Source organism: Chamaea fasciata, unplaced genomic scaffold, assembly GCF_029207755.1.
Source record: "Chamaea fasciata isolate MVZ Bird 193981 ecotype frontalis unplaced genomic scaffold, bChaFas1.0.hap1 SCAF_1057, whole genome shotgun sequence".
Taxonomy (NCBI): domain Eukaryota; kingdom Metazoa; phylum Chordata; class Aves; order Passeriformes; family Sylviidae; genus Chamaea; species Chamaea fasciata.
Genome location: NW_027095142.1, coordinates 18,132 through 33,003, shown reverse-complemented (window position 1 = coordinate 33,003; position 14,872 = coordinate 18,132). Strand labels below are relative to the sequence as shown.

Here is a 14,872-nt window from a genome sequence, read left to right as displayed (position 1 = left end):
GAAAAGAAGGGTTTGGTACCAACTTGGGGCTCCCAAACCCCACGGGGAAAAGCAAATTTTGAGGCCCCAAACCGCACTGGAATCCCAGTTTTTAGCCAACACCCCAAACCCCAAATCCCCCATTGGTGTCACACTTTTCGAGGCCCCAAACCCCACTGCAATAATCCCAATTCTCGAGCCAACACCCCAAATCCTCCATTGCAGAATCACTTTTGAGGCCCCAAACCCCACTGGAATAATCCCAATTCTTGAGCCAACACCCCAACACCCCAAATCCTCCATTGCAGAATCACTTCGGAGATCCCAAATTCTCCATTGCAGAATCACTTTTGAGGCCCCAAACCCCACTGGAATAATCCCAATTCTTGAGCACCACCCCAACACCCCAAATCCCCATTGCAGAATCACTTTTGAGGCCCCAAACCCCACTGCAATCCCAATTCTCGAGCCAACACCCCAAATCCTCCATTGCAGAATCACTTTTGAGGCCCCAAACCCCACTGGAATAATCCCAATTCTTGAGCCAACACCCCAACACCCCAAATCCTCCATTGCAGAATCACTTCGGAGATCCCAAATTCTCCATTGCAGAATCACTTTTGAGGCCCCAAACCCCACTGGAATAATCCCAATTCTTGAGCACCACCCCAACACCCCAAATCCCCATTGCAGAATCACTTTTGAGGCCCCAAACCCCACTGGAATCCCAATTCTCGAGCCAACACCCCAAATCCTCCATTGCAGAATCACTTTTGAGGCCCCAAACCCCACTGGAATAATCCCAATTCTTGAGCCAACACCCCAAATCCCCATTGCAGAATCACTTTTGAGGTCCCAAACCCCACTGCAATCCCAATTCTTGAGCCAACACCCCAACACCCCAAATCCCCATTGCAGAATCACTTTTGAGGCCCCAAACCCCACTGGAATCCCAATTCTCGAGCCAATACCCCAAACCCCAACATCCCAACCCCCCATTGCTGAATCACTTCGGAGATCCCAAATCCTCCATTGCAGAATCACTTTTGAGGCCCCAAACCCCACTGCAATCCCAATTCTTGAGCCAACACCCCAAATCCCCCATTGCAGAATCACTTCGGAGATCCCAAATCCCCCATTGCAGAATCACTTTTCGAGGCCCCAAACCCCACTGCAATCCCAATTCTCGAGCCAATACCCCAAATCCCCCATTGCAGAATCACTTTCGAGGCCCCAAACCCCACTGCAATCCCAATTCTCGAGCCAACACCCCAATCCCCCATCGCAGAATCACTTTCGAGGCCCCAAACCCCACTGCAATCCCGATTTTTGATCCCCACCCCCACCACCCCAAACCCCTAATCCCCAAATCCCCCATTGCAGAATCACTTTTCGAGGCCCCAGACCCCACTGCAATAATCCCAATTCTTGAGCCAACACCCCACCACCCCAAACCCCTAATCCCCAAATCCCCCATTGCAGAATCACTTTTCGAGGCCCCAAACCCCATTACAATCCCGATTTTTCAGCCGCCACCCCAAACCCCTTATCTCCCCCAGCTGCGTTCCCCCACCCCACGCCACCCCGTGACTCCCACCCTCGTTCCAGGCTGGACCCCCGACTCCCACCCCACCGCCACCAGCACCAGCAGCTCCCCGTTCCCCCCGGCGAAATGCTCGCGCACCTTCATCTCCTTCAGCGACGACGCCACCTTCGAGCGCTGCTTCCCCAAATCCAAACCGCCGCGGCTGCCGGTGCGGGAGCTGTGCCCCGTCACCCACAAACCGGCGCTCTACCGCGACCCCATCACCGACATCCCCTACTCCAACGCCCGGGCCTTCCGCATCATCCGCGAGGCCTACAGGAAATACATCACCGCCCACGGGCTGCCCAGCGCCGCCGCCGCCGCCGCCATGGCGGGGGGGCACCGAGAGCGCCGGGGCCAGGCCGGGCAGGCAGAAAATCGTCATCAAACAGAGCGTGCCCAGCGCCTGAAATCCGGGCGTTTCCCAGATTATGGGGTGTTGGGATATTGCGGTTGACGGAGGTGACGGTTGTGGCGAGAGGCGCCCGTCGAGAGCGGCGTAAAATCGTCATCAAACCAGGTGTTCCCGGTGCCTGAAACCCTGGGATTGGGGGATGTTGGGGTGTTGGGAGACTGGGATTTAGGGGTGTTGGGATATTGGGATTTGGAAGTATTGGGATATTGGGATTTCAGAGTTTGGGAGATGGGATGATCCGCAGCGATGGTTGTGGTGAGCGGCGCCCGTCGAGAGCAGCGCAGAATCGTCATCAAACCAGGTGTTCCCAGTGCCTGAAACCCTGGGATTGGGGGATATTGGGGCGCCAGGATATTGGGATTTGGGATTTTAGGGTGTTGGGATTTGGGAGTATTGGGGTATTGGGATATTGGGATTTCAGTGTTTGAGAGATGGGATCGTCTGGAGCGATGGTTTTGTTGAGCGGCGCCCGTCGAGAGCGGCGCAAAATCGTCATCAAACCAGGTGTTCCCAGTGCCTGAAACCCTGGGATTGGGGAATATTGGGGCGCCAGGATATTGGGATTTGGGATTTGGGGATGTTGGGATTTAGGGATTCGGTGGTGTCGGGATGTTGAGGTGTTGAGGTCATCAGCAGCGATGGGTTTATTGAGGGACTCCTGCCCAGGACACCAAAAAATCGTCATCAAGTGACCCCAGTGCCTGAAATCCCGGGATTTGGGGTATCGGGGTGTCAGGATATTGGGATTTGGGATACTGGGGTATTGGGGTTTGGGATTTAGGGATATGGGATCACCCAGAGTGGGGTTTTTTTGGGGGGGGGGTCACTTTTCACCAGGGGTGTTGGTGGAGGGAATAAAGTGGAGTTGGGGGTTGGTTTGTGTGGGGTAGTGGGAAATCCTACAGAATTGTGGGGTGGGATCCCCCTTTTCCAGGAGATCCTACAGAAATATAGGGCGGAAGCCCCTTTTCCTGGGAAATCCTATAGAAAATACAGGGTGGGATCCCCTTTTCCTGGGAAATCCTGCAGAAAACACGGGGTGGGATCCCTTTTTTCCCAGGAAACCCTACAATAAACAAAGCTCGTGAACCCTTGATTTTCCAGGAGACCCTACAATAAACAAACGGTTGATGGCATCTCTTTTTCCCAGAAAATCCCAAAATAGAGTTTTAGGGATCCCCTTTTCCGGAAGACCCCACAAAATTCGCTCCCAGCTCCCCCAAACCCCATTTGGATTTATAGGATCGGGGAAGGATCCGCCGTCCCTTTCCCCCAGCGGTTTTTAGGGTCAGATAATTTTAGGATTAACAGGATCGGGGAAGAATCCACTCTCCCTTTTCCCGGTGGTTTTTGGGGGTCGGATTTATGGGATTTGGGAAGGATCCACACCCTTTTTCCTGGCGGGTTTTAGGGTCAGACAATTTTAGGATTAACAGGATCGGGGAAGGATCCGCCATCCCTTTCCCCCGGCGGTTTTTGGGGTCGGATTTATGGGATTTGGGAAGGATCTGCTCCCTTCCCCCGGCGGGTTTTAGGGTCGGACAATTTTAGGATTAACAGGACCGGGGCAGGATCCGCCGTCCCTTTCCCCAGAGGTTTTAGGGTCAAACAATTTTAGGATTAACAGGACCGGGGCAGGATCCGCCGTCCCTTCTCCCGGCGGGTTTTAGGGTCGGACAATTTTAGGATTAACAGGACCGGGGCAGGATCCGCCGTCCCTTCTCCCGGCGGGTTTTAGGGTCAGACAATTTTAGGATTAACAGGACCGGGGCAGGATCCGCCGTCCCTTCTCCCGGCGGGTTTTAGGGTCAGACAATTTTAGGATTAACAGGATCGGGGAAGGATCCGCCATCCCTTTCCCCCGGCGGTTTTTGGGGTCGGATTTATGGGATTTGGGAAGGATCTGCTCCCTTCTCCCGGCGGTTTTTAGGGTCAGACAGTTTTAGGATTAACAGGACCGGGGCAGGATCCGCCGTCCCTTTCCCCGGCGGGTTTTAGGGTCGGACAATTTTAGGATTAACAGGACCGGGGCAGGATCCGCCGTCCCTTCCCCCGGCGGTTTTTAGGGTCGGACAATTTTAGGATTAACAGGACCGGGGCAGGATCCGCCGTCCCTTCCCCCGGCGGGTTTTAGGGTCAGACAATTTTAGGATTAACAGGACCGGGGCAGGATCCGCCGTCCCTTCCCCCGGCGGGTTTTAGGGTCAGACAGTTTTAGGATTAATAGGACCAGAGAAGGATCCTCTCCCTTTTCCTGGCGGGTTTTGGGGTCGGAGCCTTGCAGGGTTTACAGGACCGGGGCAGGATCCGCCGTCCCTTCTCCCGGCGGTTTTTAGGGTCAGACAGTTTTAGGATTAACAGGACCGGGGCAGGATCCGCCGTCCCTTCCCCCGGCGGGTTTTAGGGTCAGACAATTTTAGGATTAACAGGACCGGGGCAGGATCCGCCGTCCCTTCCCCCGGCGGGTTTTAGGGTCAGACAATTTTAGGATTAACAGGACCGGGGCAGGATCCGCCGTCCCTTCCCCCGGCGGTTTTTAGGGTCAGACAGTTTTAGGATTAACAGGACCGGGGCAGGATCCGCCGTCCCTTCCCCCGGCGGTTTTTAGGGTCAGACAGTTTTAGGATTAACAGGACCGGGGCAGGATCCGCCGTCCCTTCCCCCGGCGGTTTTGGGGCCGGGGCGGGGCCCCCCGTTCCCGATAAGGGCCGGGACACGCGATCCGCCCCTCCCGGCCCGATAAAGCGCTGATCTCATGCCCCGCGCGGCCCCACAGCTTTGGGATCGGCCCCGGCTTTTGGGATCGCCCTTAGGATCGGCCCCGGGCGCTCCGGGATCGGCGCCGGGAATCCGGGATCGCCGTGAGGATCGCCGTGAGGATCGCTCGCGGGATCAGCGCCGGCGTTTTGGGATCGGGCCCCGATTTTGGGATCGGCCCCAGGTACGGCCCCGCGATGTCCCCAAGGGGGTGGTGGCGGTGTCACCTCCCCCTCCCTCCCTTCCCGCCGTAAAAATTTGGGGATTTTTGGGATCCTGGAGCCGCTTCCCAAAGGAATTCCCACGCTCCGAGGGGGGTGGGGCGGGGCAGGTGTGTCCCCACCCCCCGCCTTGGGGACACGGCCGGTGGCGTTTGTGGGGTGGCGACATTTGGGGACACGGCCGGTGGCGTTTGTGGGGTGGCGACATTTGGGGACACCGCGGTTTGTCACCTCCGGGGGGTGCCGGGAATTGGGGGGGGGCCGGAGCGGGGTGTGACCCTGGGAGGTGACAAAGGTTGGGGACAATTTTTGGCGTGTGCTCGGTGTCCCCAAGCGCTGTCCCCGCAGAGGGTGGCACGGTGTCCCCAAGGGGTGGCACGGAGTTCCCCGCGTGTCCCCACGTGTCCCCACTGTCCTGCGCTGTCCCAGCGGTGCCACCCTGCTGTCCTCCCGTGTCCCCACGTGTCCCCACTGTCCCAGCATTGTCACCCCGCTGTCCCCCCGTGTCCCGCGGTGTCCCCTCGCTGTCCCCCGCGTACCCCCCCCCGTGTCCCAGCGGTGCCCCCAGCAGTGCCACCCCACTGGCCCCTCGCTGTCCCCCCGTGTCCCCACGTGTCCCCGCTGTCCCAGCAGTGCCACCGCGCTGTCCCCTCGCTGTCCCCCCGTGTCCCCGCTGTCCCCTCGCTGTCCCCCCGTGTCCCCACTGTTCCCCCGCTGTCCCCTCGCTGTCCTGGCGGTGGCACGGCGCTGTCCCCCCGCTGTCCCCCCGTGTCCCCGCTGTCCCCCCGCTGTCCCCCCGTGTCCCCGCTGTCCCCCCGCTGTCCCCCCGCTGTCCCGGCGGTGACAAGGCGCTGTCCCCCCGCTGTCCCCCCGTGTCCCCGCTGTCCCCCCGCTGTCCCCTCGCTGTCCTGGCGGTGACACGGCGCTGTCCCCCCGCTGTCCCCCCGTGTCCCCGCTGTCCCCCCGCTGTCCCCTCGCTGTCCCGGCGGTGACACGGCGCTGTCCCCCCGCTGTCCCCCCGTGTCCCCGCTGTCCCCCCGCTGTCCCCTCGCTGTCCCGGCGGTGACACGGCGCTGTCCCCCCGCTGTCCCCCCGTGTCCCCGCTGTCCCCCCGCTGTCCCCTCGCTGTCCCGGCGGTGACACGGCGCTGTCCCCAGGTCCCCGCGGCCATGACGCCGTACCGCCAGGAGCTGGAGAAGTACCGCGACATCGACGAGGACAAGATCCTGCGGGAGCTGTCCCCGGAGGAGCTGGCGCAGCTGGACGCCGAGCTGGCCGAGATGGACCCCGAGGTGGGCACGGCGACCCCGGGGAGGGGACGGGACAGCCCCGGGGAGGGGGGACAGCCCCGGGGAGGGGACGGGACAGCCCCGGCGAGGGGACGGGACAGCCCCGGGGAGGGGGGGACAGCCCCGGGGAGGGGACGGGACAGCCCCGGGGAGGGGGGACAGCCCCGGGGAGGGGACGGGACAGCCCCGGGGAGGGGGGACAGCCCCGCCGAGGTGACGCGGGCCTTGTCCCCAGAACGTGCTGCTGCCCGCCGGGCTGCGACAGCGGGACCAGACGCAGAAGAGCCCCACGGGCCCCCTGGACAGGGAGGCGCTGCTGCAGCACCTGGAGCGGCAGGCGCTGGAGGCCGAGGAGCGCCACGACCTCGTGCCCTTCACCGGCGAGAAGAAAGGTCTGGGGACGGCGGGGACAGCCTGGGGACAGCCTGGGGACAGCGTGGGGACAGTGGGGACAGCGTGGGGACAGCGTGGGGACACTGAGGGACACAGCCAGGGGACGCTGAGGGGCACAGGGATGTGCTCCTGCAGCACCTGGAGAGGCAGCAGGTGGAGGTGCCAGGACCTCGTACCCTTCACTGGGGAGAAGAAAGGTCTGGGGACGGCGGGGACAGCGTGGGGACAGCGTGGGGACAGCAGAGACAGCGTGGGGACAGCAGAGACAGCGTGGGGACAGCATTGAGGGGGACAGGGACACTTCCTGCAGCACGGCCAGGGAGCACCAGGACCTTGTGCCGTTCACTGGGGAGAAAAAAGGTCTGGGGACAGCAGGGACAGCGTGGGGACAGCGTGGGGACAGGCTGGGGACACTGAGGGGACACTGAGGGGACACTGAGGGGACAGGGCCCCCAGGCTCGGGTATATTTAGCTCGGCCTCGCCAGCGGCTCGGGTGTCCTGGGCGAGCTGGGCCCCCGCCAGCCCCGGGCACGGCCACCAGCCCTGGCAGTGTCACCACCCCTGACAGTGTCACCCCCCCGGCAGTGCCACCTCTGACAGTGTCACCAGCCCTGGCAGTGTCACCACCCCCGGCAGTGCTGCCCCTGGTAGTGCCACCAAAGCCGTTTGTCCCCATGCCCAGTGTCCCCATGCCCAGTGTCCCCATGTCCCCGTGTGTCCCCAGGGAAGCCGTGTGTCCCCATGTCCCCATGCCCAGTGTCCCCATGTCCCCGTGTGTCCCCAGGGAAGCCGTTTGTCCCCAAGGAGGTGGCCCCGGCGCTGCCGGGGGAGGAGCAGGTGACGCTGGAGCCGGAGCTGGAGGAGGCGCTGGCCAACGCCACCGACGCCGAGATGTGTGACATCGCCGGTGGGTGGGACAGGGATGGGGACAGGGATGGGGACAGGGATGGGATGTGTGACATCAACGGTGGGTCTGAGGGGACTGGGATTGGGAATGGGGACAGGGATGGGCTTGGAATGGGGGTGGGATTTGTAAAGGATGGGATGGGATGGGATCTCACGGGATCAGGACGGGATTTCCATGGGATCAGGACGAGATGGGGTGGGTTGGGGTGGGATTTCCATGGGATTGGGATGGGAACGATGCCGGGCTCTGCGCAGGCCGGGATCCGCGCGGGGCCGGGATCGGCAGCTGGAGCGGCCTCGGCCCGGGGTAACGCTGTCCCTGGGGCAGCCGCGTGTCACCTGAGTGTCACACGCCTGTCACACACACCGCTGCCACACCTGAGTGTCACAGCGTGTCACACCTGAGTGTCACACACACCCCTGCCACACCTGAGTGTCACAGCGTGTCACACCTGAGTGTCACACACACCCCTGCCACACCTGAGTGTCACAGCGTGTCACACCTGAGTGTCACGGCACGTCCCTGTGTCACACCTGAGTGTCACCCACCTTGTCCTGCAGTGTCACACTTGGTCCCCTCTCAAAGCAGCCCTGACCCCACCCTCAGGCCCAGTGCCACCACCCCGAGGGGACAGCGGGGTCCTGCGCCCCCTGCGACCCCCGGTGTCCCCGATGTCCCCGGTGTCCCCGATGTCCCCGGTGTCCCCGGTGTCCCCGATGTCACCCCGTGTCCCCGATGTCCCCGGTGTCCCCGATGTCCCCGGTGTCCCCGATGTCACCCCGTGTCCCCACAGCCATCCTGGGCATGTACACGCTGATGAGTAACAAGCAGTACTACGACGCCATCTGCAGCGGGAACATCTGCAACACCGAGGGCATCAACAGTGAGTGACGGGGACACGGGGGACAGGGGACAGGGGGACACAGGGGACACTGGGGACACAGGGGACACAGGGGACACAGGGGACACTGGGGACAGGGGACAGGGGACACGGGACACAGGGGACAGGGGGACACAGGGGACAGGGGGACATGGGACACGGGACAGGGCATCAACAGTGAGTGACGAAGGGGCAGGGACAAAGGGACACGGGACAGGGACAGGGGACAGGGGGACAAATGGCTGTCCCCACGGTGTCCCCATGTCCCCACGGTGTCCCCTCGGTGTCCCCTCGGTGTCCCCGTGTCCCCACGGTGTCCCCATGTCCCCACGGTGTCCCCACGGTGTCCCCGTGTCCCCGTGGTGTCCCAGGCGTGGTGCAGCCGGACCGGTACCGGCCGGTGCCGGACGAGCCGCCCAACCCCACGGACGTGGCCGAGACGCTGCAGCGGCTGCAGGACAACGACCCCGCCCTGCAGGACGTCAACCTCAACAACATCAAGGTGAGCCCGCGGGCACTGTCCCCGAGCTGTCCCCGAGCTGTCCCCGAGCTGTCCCCAGGGGTCCTGGGTAACCCCAGCATGTCCCCAAGGTGTCCCCGAGGGTCCTCAGGGGGCCTGGGTAACCCTGAGGTGTCCCCAGCGTGTCCCCGAGGTGTCCCCGAGGTGTCCCCAAGGTGTCCCCAAGGTGTCCCCAGGGGTCCTGGGTAACCCTGAGGTGTCCCCAGTGTGTCCTCGAGGTGTCCCCAGCGTGTCCCCGAGGGTCCTCAGCGGTCCTGGGTAACCCTGGGGTGTCCCCAAGGTGTCCCCAAGGTATCCCCAGGGGGCCTGGGTAACCCTGGGGTGTCCCCAAGGTGTCCCCAAGGTATCCCCAGGGGGCCTGGGTAACCCTGGGGTGTCCCCAAGCTGTCCCCAGTGTGTCCCCGAGGTGTCCCCAGAGGTCCTGGGTAACCCTGGGGTGTCCCCAAGGTGTCCCCGAGGGTCCCCAGGGGGCCTGGGTAACCCTGAGGTGTCCCCGAGGTGTCCCCGAGGGTCCCCGAGGTGTCCCCAGGGGGCCTGGGTAACCCGTGTGTCCCCAGCGTGTCCCCGAGGGTCCCCAGCGGTCCTGGGTAACCCTGAGGTGTCCCCAGCGTGTCCCCGAGGGTCCCCGAGGTGTCCCCAGGGGTCCCCAGATGGTGTCAGGGTGGTGGGTCCCATCCAAGGTGTCCCCAGGCGGGTGGTCCCTGTCCCCAAGGTGTCCCCAGGGCGACAGCTCCCCCCCCAGCCCCGCGGTGACCCCGTGTCCCCGTGTCCCCAGGACGTCCCCGTCCCCACGCTCGAGGCCATCTGCCAGGCCATCCAGGCCAACACGCACGTGCGCAGCCTCAGCCTGGTGGCCACGCGCAGCAACGACCTCGTGGCCAACGTGAGTCCCCACGCGTCCCCAGGTGTCCCCGCGTGGGCTGGGGACGCTCCCTGCCCGTGTCCCCCGTGTCCCCACCCCGTGCCGGGCCCCGCACCCCCGGGACACCAAGGGTGGTGTCCCCACGGTGCCACGCTGGTGACGCCGGTGTCACCCCGGTGTCCCCAGGCGGTGACAGTGGTGTCCCTTTGGTGTCACCCTGGTGTCCCCAGGCGGCGACAGTGGTGTCCCTTTGGTGTCACCCTGGTGTCCCCAGGCGGTGGCAGTGGTGTCACCTTGGTGTCCCCAGGCGGTGGCAGTGGTGTCACCGTGGTGTCCCCAGGCGGTGGCAGTGGTGTCACTCTGGTGTCCCCAGGCGGTGGCAGTGGTGTCCCTTTGGTGTCACCCCGGTGTCCCCAGGCGGTGACAGTGGTGTCCCTTTGGTGTCACCCTGGTGTCCCCAGGCGGTGACAGTGGTGTCACCGTGGTGTCCTCAGGCGGTGACAGTGGTGTCCCTTTGGTGTCACCCCGGTGTCCCCAGGCGGTGACAGTGGTGTCACTCTGGTGTCCCCAGGCGGTGGCAGTGGTGTCCCTTTGGTGTCACCCCGGTGTCCCCAGGCGGTGACAGTGGTGTCCCTTCGGTGTCACCCTGGTGTCCCCAGGCGGTGACAGTGGTGTCACCCTGGTGTCCCCAGGCGGTGACAGTGGTGTCCCTTCGGTGTCACCCCGGTGTCCCCAGGCGGTGGCAGTGGTGTCACTCTGGTGTCCCCAGGCGGTGGCAGTGGTGTCCCTTTGGTGTCACCCCGGTGTCCCCAGGCGGTGACAGTGGTGTCACCCTGGTGTCCCCAGGCGGTGGCAGTGGTGTCCCTTTGGTGTCACCCTGGTGTCCCCAGGCGGTGACAGTGGTGTCACCCTGGTGTCCCCAGGCGGTGGCAGTGGTGTCACCGTGGTGTCCCCAGGCGGTGACAGTGGTGTCACCCCGGTGTCCCCAGGCGGTGGCCGAGATGCTGGAGCAGAACCGGAGCCTGCAGAGCCTCAACCTGGAGTCCAACTTCATCACCAGCGCCGGGATGATGAGAGTGCTGGGGGCCGTGGGGCAGTGCCCCTCGCTGACCGAGCTCAGAGTGGACAACCAGGTGACACGGACGGGGACAATGACAATGACAATGACAATGACGAGTGCTGGGGGCCGTGGGGCAGTGCCCCTCGCTGACCGAGCTCAGAGTGGACAACCAGGTGACACGGACGGGGACAATGACAATGACAATGAGAGTGCTGGGGGCCGTGGGGCAGTGCCCCTCGCTGACCGAGCTCAGGGTGGACAACCAGGTGACACGGACGGGGACAATGACAATGACAATGACAATGAGAGTGCTGGGGGCCGTGGGGCAGTGCCCCTCGCTGACCGAGCTCAGAGTGGACAACCAGGTGACACGGACGGGGACAATGACAATGACAATGACAATGAGAGTGCTGGGGGCCGTGGGGCAGTGCCCCTCGCTGACCGAGCTCAGAGTGGACAACCAGGTGACACGGACGGGGACAATGACAATGACAATGACAATGAGAGTGCTGGGGGCCGTGGGGCAGTGCCCCTCGCTGACCGAGCTCAGAGTGGACAACCAGGTGACACGGACGGGGACAGGGACAGGGACAGGGATGGGGACAGGGACGGGGATGGGGACACGGACAGGCGGGACACTGGGGGACACCAGGGGTGGTGACAATGACAATGACAGTGTGTCCCATGTCCCCTGCGCAGTGCCAGCGCCTCGGGGACACGGTGGAGATGGCCATGGCGGCCACCCTGGAGCACTGCATGTCCCTGCTGGGGGGTGACAATGACAATCACAATGACGATGACGATGATGATGACGATGACAATGACGATGACGGTGACAATGACGATGACGGTGACAATGACGATGATGATGACGATGACGGTGTCCCCTGCGCAGTGCCAGCGCCTCGGGGACACGGTGGAGATGGCCATGGCGGCCACCCTGGAGCGCTGCCCGTCCCTGCTGCGCCTCGGTTACACCTTCACCCTGCAGGGCCCGCGGGCGCGCGCCGCCGCCGCCCTCACCCGCAACAACGAGCTCCGTGAGTGTCCCCAGCGTCACCGAGGGCCACCTGGGGTCACCCGGGGTCACCTGGGGTCACCTGGGGTCACCGAGGGTCACCTGGGGTCACCTGGGGTAACTGAGGGTCACTGAAGGTCCCCAGGGCCACCAAGGGTCACTGAGGGTCACCTGGGGTCACCAGGGGTCACCGAGGGTCACTGAGGGTCACCATGGGTCACCTGGGGTAACTGAGGGTCACTGAAGGTCCCCAGGGCCACCAAGGGTCACTGAGGGTCACCTGGGGTCACCAGGGGTCACCGAGGGTCCCCAAGGGTCACCAAGGGTCACCGAGGGTCACCTGGGGTCCTCAAGGGTCACTGAGGGTCACCTGGGGTCACTGAGGGTCCCCAAGGGTCACCTGGGGTAACTGAAGGTCACTGAGGGCCACCGAGGGTGCCCAAAGGTCCCCAAGTGTCCCCAAAGGTCACCAGGTGTCACCAGGGGGGGATTTGGGGTCCCAGAGCTGAACCCACCTTAAAAGGAGCTCCGTGAGTGTCCCCGAGGGTCCCCAAGGGTCACCTGGGGTCACCGAGTGTCCCCAAAGGTCACCAGGTGTCACCAGGGGGGGATTTGGGGTCCCAGGTTTGTCCCATCCGCTCTGAGGAGCTCCGGGAGTGTCCCCAGGTGTCCCCAAGGGGTCACCAGGTGTCCCCAAGTGTCCCCTGGGAGGAATTTGGGGTCCCAGCTGTGTCCCCCCCCTTTTCTCTGCCCCCAGGTCGCCAACAGAAGAAATCCTAAAAGTTCCCCCCGTGCCCACCCCGAGCTCAGGAACTGATGGAAATAAACTGGAAAGATGGCGGAAAAACCCTGGATGTGGGGTTCCTTTGGGAATTTGGGGGGGGGGATTTGGGGTTCCTTTGGGAATTTGGGGGGTGGGGATTTGGGGTTCCTTTGGGAATTTGGGGGGTGGGGATTTGGGGTTCCTTTGGGAATTTGGGGGTGGGGATTTGGGGTTCCTTTGGGAATTTGGGGTTTTGGGGGTGGGGATTTGGGGTTCCTTTGGGAATTTGGGGTTTTGGGGGTGGGGATTTGGGGTTCCTTTGGGAATTTGGGGGGGGGGGGGATTTGGGGTTCCTTTGGGAATTTGGGGTTTGGGGGTGGGGATTTGGGGTTCCTTTGGGAATTTGGGGTTTTGGGGGTGGGGATTTGGGGTTCCTTTGGGAATTTGGGGTTTTGGGGGTGGGGATTTGGGGTTCCTTTGGGAATTTGGGGGTTGGGGGTGGGGATTTGGGGTTCCTTTGGGAATTTGGGGTTTTGGGGGTGGGGATTTGGGGTTCCTTTGGGAATTTGGGGGGGGGGATTTGGGGTTCCTTTGGGAATTTGGGGGTTGGGGGTGGGGATTTGGGGTTCCTTTGGGAATTTGGGAATTTGGGGGGGGGGGGATTTGGGGTTCCTTTGGGAATTTGGGGGTTTGGGGTGGGGATTTGGGGTTCCTTTGGGAATTTGGGGTTTTGGGGGTGGCCTTGTCCCCAACTGTGTCCCCTTGGCTGTGTGGGGTCACCGTGGGAACCCCCAAATCCCCCAATTTTGGGCTTTCTGAAGGGTTTGGAGGGAAATCCTAAAAATTTAAGTGGGGGGGATTCCCAAAGGGAAAAAGTCCCAAAAAGGCTCCTCCCCCAAAAGTCCCCCCACCCCCCCAAAAAAAAATCCCAAAGAAATCTAAAAAATATCCCCAAAAATCCCCCAGGAAAACCTCCCAAATCCCCCCAAAAATCCCCCCAAACTCCCCCCTCCAAATCCCCCAAATTCCCCCCAAAAAAATCTCCCAAAACACCCCCTAAAAAAACCCCTCAAAATTCCCCCCGGAAAATCCCGAAAGTCCCCCCCAAAAAATTCCAAAAAAAAATCTAAAAAAATTTCCCATTTTATTCTTGTTGCTCTGGGGACATTTGGGGACATTTGGGGACGTTTTGGGGACATTTGGGGACATTTGGGGACATTTTGGGGACATTTGGGGACATTTTGGGGCCGTCGTCAGGCCGGTGGCAGCGGCGGCGGCTCCTCCTCGTCGGAGTCGAACTCGACGTTTTCGTCCTTGACCCAATTCCCGGCCGGATCCTGGAGCCAACCCCGGCTGCAACACAGGAAATTTGGGGAAATTTGGGAATTTTGGGGGGGAAGATTTTTGAATTTTTAGGATTTTTCTATGTTGGGATTTTTGGGGGGAATTTTTGGGGGGATTTTTGGCGTTTTAATGGGATTTTAAGGGATTTTTTTGCTATTTTTATGCGGTTTTGATGGGAGTATTTTTTTTTTTTTTTTTTTGGGAATTCGATGGGATTTTGATGGGATTTGATGGATTTTTTGGGGGGGTTTTGGGGGGATTTTTAAATTGAATTTTTGGGATTATTTTCTTGGGATTTTGGGGGGATTTGGGGAATATTTTGGGTTATCTGGGGGAATTTTTCAGGATTTTCTTGTGATTTTTTGGGGAGGTTTTGAGGGGATTTTGGGAATATTTTGGGTTATTTGGGGGATTTTTTCAGGATTTTCTTGTGATTTTTTGGGGAGGTTTTGAGGGGATTTTAGGGAATTTTTTTTTATTTCTTTGGGAATCTTGGGGGGAATTTTTTGGACTTTCTGGGAGATACTCTTGGGACATTTTTAGGATATTTTTGGGACTTTTTTTCCCCCAAAATAACTCCCAGCCCACCTGCGCAGGTGCAGGTGATGCCGCAGCACCCGCAGCCGCTCCGGGCTCGGATTCCCTTCGGAAAATCGGGAATTCCCTTCAGAAAACCGGGAATTTCCTTTCCTTCCCGACTTCTTTTCCTTGGGAACACCTGGGGGGGGCCAAGGAGAAGCTGCAGGGAATTCCAGGAAAGGAAAATTCCCCAAAAAAAACCCCTCTGGAATTTGGGGGTTGGGGTCTCACCCTCTGTGTGTGGGCGGATTCCAGAATTCCCGGAATTTTGGGACGGCTCCTGGGAATTTTTTGGGGTT

General features: G+C 61.3%; 1 protein-coding gene across 1 annotated transcript; it reads left to right on the top strand.

Annotated features, from left to right (window-relative positions):
- The first annotated feature begins 2,812 nt into the window (after positions 1 to 2,812).
- LOC136284525 (tropomodulin-4-like) lies at positions 2,813 to 12,732 on the top strand. The gene is made up of 10 exons (XM_066174872.1): positions 2,813 to 4,920; positions 6,115 to 6,249; positions 6,482 to 6,638; positions 7,425 to 7,547; positions 8,341 to 8,430; positions 8,799 to 8,929; positions 9,723 to 9,830; positions 10,799 to 10,942; positions 11,765 to 11,909; positions 12,645 to 12,732. Exons 1-10 carry the CDS (start codon positions 4,735 to 4,737, stop codon positions 12,665 to 12,667), a joined length of 1,242 nt encoding a protein of 413 aa, XP_066030969.1. The 5' UTR covers positions 2,813 to 4,734; the 3' UTR covers positions 12,668 to 12,732.
- Positions 12,733 to 14,872: the final 2,140 nt, after the last annotated feature.